This window comes from Arachis ipaensis, chromosome B6, assembly GCF_059453495.1.
Source record: "Arachis ipaensis isolate K30076 ecotype BB chromosome B6, ASM5945349v1, whole genome shotgun sequence".
In the NCBI taxonomy this organism is placed as follows: Eukaryota; Viridiplantae; Streptophyta; class Magnoliopsida; order Fabales; family Fabaceae; genus Arachis; species Arachis ipaensis.
In genome coordinates this window covers 149,606,993-149,611,312 of record NC_142441.1, presented here as the reverse complement: position 1 = coordinate 149,611,312, position 4,320 = coordinate 149,606,993, and the positions used below count along the sequence as shown (strand labels likewise).

Sequence of the window (4,320 nt, the reverse complement as noted above, 5' to 3'; positions counted from 1 at the left end):
AAAATTTAGGCACCAAGTAATAGGCACCATAGAATTGGCCAATAAATAAATAGGATCCTTCTAGAATTAATTCACATTCAAAGGGATTTAATTCAATAAATATAAGCATTTAAAATTTCTAGGAATTTTCATGCTTTAAGAATCCCACATTATACGGCAGCCATCTAAGATGAAAAATGGAATGTGAAAAGTACAGTGTCTTACTTTAATAAAGGTTGGCCATTTGGGTTTGACAAATAACAACGTGACACATTTCATTCATTTGTGCCAAACTCCAAAATAACACACTCCTCTTCATGCTTCATACCCAACAACCTTTGACTCTGTTTGTGTGCATACCAAACACAAATGCATTCATCATAGATATCTCTCCAAAACCCCATGCATAGATTGCTTTACATCATTGTTAGTTACTCGCGCCACTACTACTTCTTCTTATTTCAAAGTCCTTTTTAATTTCAGTTTCCAGTTTTCTGCATAACCCCTTAATTCTGTTTGATCCCAATTATACAATTAGTAATAAAATAGTAAAAATCCCTAATTTTGGCTTCAATCATTGATAAAGTTCATGTTTTTATAACTACCCATGTGCCCATATTGATGATCTTCACTCTTCACAACATCACATGTTCAAGGCTTGATTTTTGGCGCAGTCTATGGTATTGGTACTCCCTATTAGATAGATCTATAGCGGTTTTATTATAGCTCATGGTGATTATTGTTGTGCCATAACCTTTCAATTCAAGCTTTGAAAATAACAACCATATCATAGATTTTTTTTTTTTCTCCCCTTCATTTTGATGCCTTTATTTATATTCAGTGATGATGCTGTGTTCAGAGTTGACTTCCTTACAAGAGAAGAAGAGTTTTGTAATTGAAATATTAGATTCTTAGTGGTTTTGTTTTGCCTTTTGGGAAAGATGGAATCTAGGGCTATGGTTCTTGAAGAAGGGAAAGAGAGAACAACAAACCAAGTAAAAGGGTTACCTATAACGTTGTTGAGGGTGCTTATTTTGTTTGTTACAATCTGTGCTGTTTTCTCAGTTATTAGCATATACACACTCAAGCATTTTGGGATTGAGAGTGTTGTCACAACAACAGTGATGAAATCTAGTTTTCAGCCATGTCGTGGGGAACAGGATAGGTTGTTAGACTTGGAAGATTGGATTCGGCCTAATTCAAATCCAATCCACAATATGAGCGACAAAGAATTGCTTTGGAGAGCTTCATTTGGTCCTAGGATCAAGGATTACCCTTTTAAAAGAGTTCCTAAGGTTGCATTCATGTTCCTTACCAAGGGACCATTGCCATTAGCACCCCTTTGGGAGAGGTTTTTCAAAGGAAATGAGAGGCTTTATTCGATATATGTCCATTCGCTGCCATCGTTTCAGCCTCAGTTCAGTCGTTCTTCTGTTTTTTATAACAGGCAAATCCCTAGCAAGGTATGCTGATATTGATCCTCTTATGGTACACATAGTTTGTTGATTTAAATTTCATTGTGGTTACTTAATTTATCCCTTAATCCTTAATTGATACCAGTTTGGTTGTTTAGATTGTTTGTTCATCAATTACATGCTTGAAGAGAATTTAGTGTTTTCATAATCCTGGCTTCTGGTGTTAGTACTGTTTTGCTTTTCGTTTTCGCTATGTTGTAGATTTAGGTGCAACAGAGCTGAGTAACAAAAATCAGCAGTTTCTTGATGAAAATGCAGCAATTTTTTTCTTCTTCAAAATTATTTTAGGTAGCCTTTGCACACAACGGTGACGATTCAGAGTGTGTGTTAGTGATTAGTCTTGAAGATGAGTTCGAGGGGAGGTGCGGCCGTAATCTGCAATTACTTATTCTCTGTTGCCATGATTAAGATAGACATGTGTTAGATTCTTCTGATGCATATTCTTAATGAGGAGTTTTTAAAGACAAATGGTTTTAGAGTTTAAGTTGCTATGTATAAGATAATAAGAAAAAGATTGGTTCTGTAGTACTTTGGGCTCGAAGCATGGACATTATCTAAGCTTACTTGATCATATGCTAAAATCTAGTTTATGATCGTACTCCAATCGAAAGCTATAAAAATTCTAATACCATTATATATCAGCCGTCTAAACGACGCAAACCTTTAGTCAAAAGTATGAGGTTGGTTCTTTGTCTCTCCAACAAGGTTGAAGGGTTTCTGTATTTGATCATATTATGGATAAATGTTCCCCTGAATCTAAGACTACGAACTATGGATTAGTTTAGCAAATTGGTAATCATGATCTGTGCTCTCTTTAGGAAGTAAGAGGTGGTTGCATCAATCAGTTTTCCTAAGGTTTTTAACCATAGATTAAGGTTGTGTGAATTTACATAATTTGTGCTCAGCCATATTATAAGGATCATTCTTAGAGTATGTTTGGCCAGGAGGTAAAAATCGGATTGAAATTTTCATGGACGAGCTTTATGTGTAATTTTAGTTGTTTTACACATTTGAGTCATCCATGAAAAGTTTTCGCCCTCTTTTAACCTCCGGCCAAACACACCCTTACAAAAGAAATGATTATGCCTTATAAACTGGAGACTTGGCTGCATTTCAGAGTTGAGGTTATTCCTGTGTCGCTTTTGTGCTTAAACTCGTTCGAATATTGAAAATACATGAATTTCTCTTTTCTCCTGCAGGTTGCTGAGTGGGGAAGGATGAGCATGTGTGACGCCGAAAGAAGACTACTCGCCAATGCATTGCTCGACATCTACAATGAGCGGTTTATTCTTCTATCCGAATCATGCATTCCTCTCTACAATTTCAGTTTCGTCTACAATTACATGATGGAATCCAAGCATAGCTTCATGAGTGTGTTTGATGATCCTGGACCTTATGGAAGGGGACGCTACCATAATGAAATGGCCCCTCTTGTGAACATAACACAGTGGCGTAAAGGCTCTCAATGGTTTGAAGTGAATCGAAAGATTGCCACCAGAATTGTAGAAGACACGAGATATTATCCGATTTTTGAAAAGTATTGTAGACCAGCTTGTTATGTTGATGAGCATTATTTTCCAACCATGCTGAGCATTGAAGCAGGGAATGCATTGGCTAATCGGAGCTTAACCTGGGTGGACTGGTCCCGGGGTGGCGCGCACCCGGCTAGTTTTGGAAAATCAGACATCAGAGAAGAGTTCATCGATAGAGTTCGCAGTCGTCACCAATGCAAATACAATGAAAGAAACTCCACAGTTTGTGTTCTTTTTGCAAGAAAATTTTCCCCTAGTTCTTTGAAACCTTTGTTGGATATGGATTCAAGGGTCTTAGGCTTCTAACACTTGATATTTTTCACTTTCAATTGAAACTATAGGAAAGATATACATGTAGAATAATAATAACAATAATATAAAGTCTTTTGAAGCTTAGCTTATAGCTTAGTAAATCATATGGCTATGGTGATTGGTGGGTTTCTTGTTCACCATTTTAGACATTTTTTGATGTACAAAGTATATGATTAGCCCTTGTCTTTAAAAATTTACATAATGATTGAATCTTGATCTTCATAATTTGTTTGTGAATTTGCAACTCTTTACATACACTAATCTCTTCAAATGTAGCCTCTATGACACTCAACCACTTTGTAATTTAAAAAAAAAAAAATTAAGGGAATTAATAGTAGCTTCCAAGGCTTTTTATATGTTCTAGAAGCATCCTACTTCTTCAACAAAAAGGACCAAACAAAAAATCATCATATTATATGTATAAAAAAAATTCAGTTATCAATTACTACACGTAGGGCTGTCAAACGGGCTAACCTGGCCCATTTAAACCCGTTCCGTTAAACCCGTGGGTTAAATGGGTTGGATCGTTTAAACCCGCTTTATTCACGTGTCATAATTTTTCAGACCAGACCGTTTATAGTCAGTCCGTCTTTTATTTTATTTTTTAAAAAATATTTTGACAAAAAATATTACTTTTATATCAAAAACCTTTAAAAAAAAAACTTTTTTAGTTGATGGGTCGGATTTTCGAGTCAGATAGAGGAAAATATAGACTAAAAGTGCTACTTTTTTAAAAAAATGTAAAAAAAAAAAATTAAACGAGCCACCCGTTTAGCTCGCGGGCTAACCCGTTTAACCCGTCATTTTTTCGGGTTAATCGAACTCAACCCGTTTAGCCCGAAATTTAAACGGACTTAATTTTGGAGGCAAAGCCCGCCCATTTTGACGGCCCTAACTACACGTATAAAATATATGTTAAAAAATATAAAATATACATTAAAAATGTACGAAACAACACATGTAAATATATACATATATATAATGAAATGACTGGTTTTGTGGATTTTTTTATTAACGCAGAG

The 4,320-nt window shown here is 35.4% G+C and overlaps 1 protein-coding gene across 1 annotated transcript; it reads left to right on the top strand.

Annotated features, from left to right (window-relative positions):
- The first annotated feature begins 217 nt into the window (after window positions 1–217).
- LOC107605555 (glycosyltransferase BC10) lies at window positions 218–3,523 on the top strand. The gene is made up of 2 exons (XM_016307470.3): window positions 218–1,442; window positions 2,654–3,523. Exons 1-2 carry the CDS (start codon window positions 921–923, stop codon window positions 3,290–3,292), a joined length of 1,161 nt encoding a protein of 386 aa, XP_016162956.1. The 5' UTR covers window positions 218–920; the 3' UTR covers window positions 3,293–3,523.
- Window positions 3,524–4,320: the final 797 nt, after the last annotated feature.

Bases quoted from the DNA above. Each gene is read 5' to 3' on its own strand.
- LOC107605555 (XM_016307470.3), top strand. From the start codon at position 921: ATGGAATCTAGGGCTATGGTTCTTGAAGAAGGGAAAGAGAGAACAACA. The intron at 1,443-2,653 runs GTATGCTGATAT...TTTCTCCTGCAG, and splicing joins ACAGGCAAATCCCTAGCAAG to GTTGCTGAGTGGGGAAGGAT.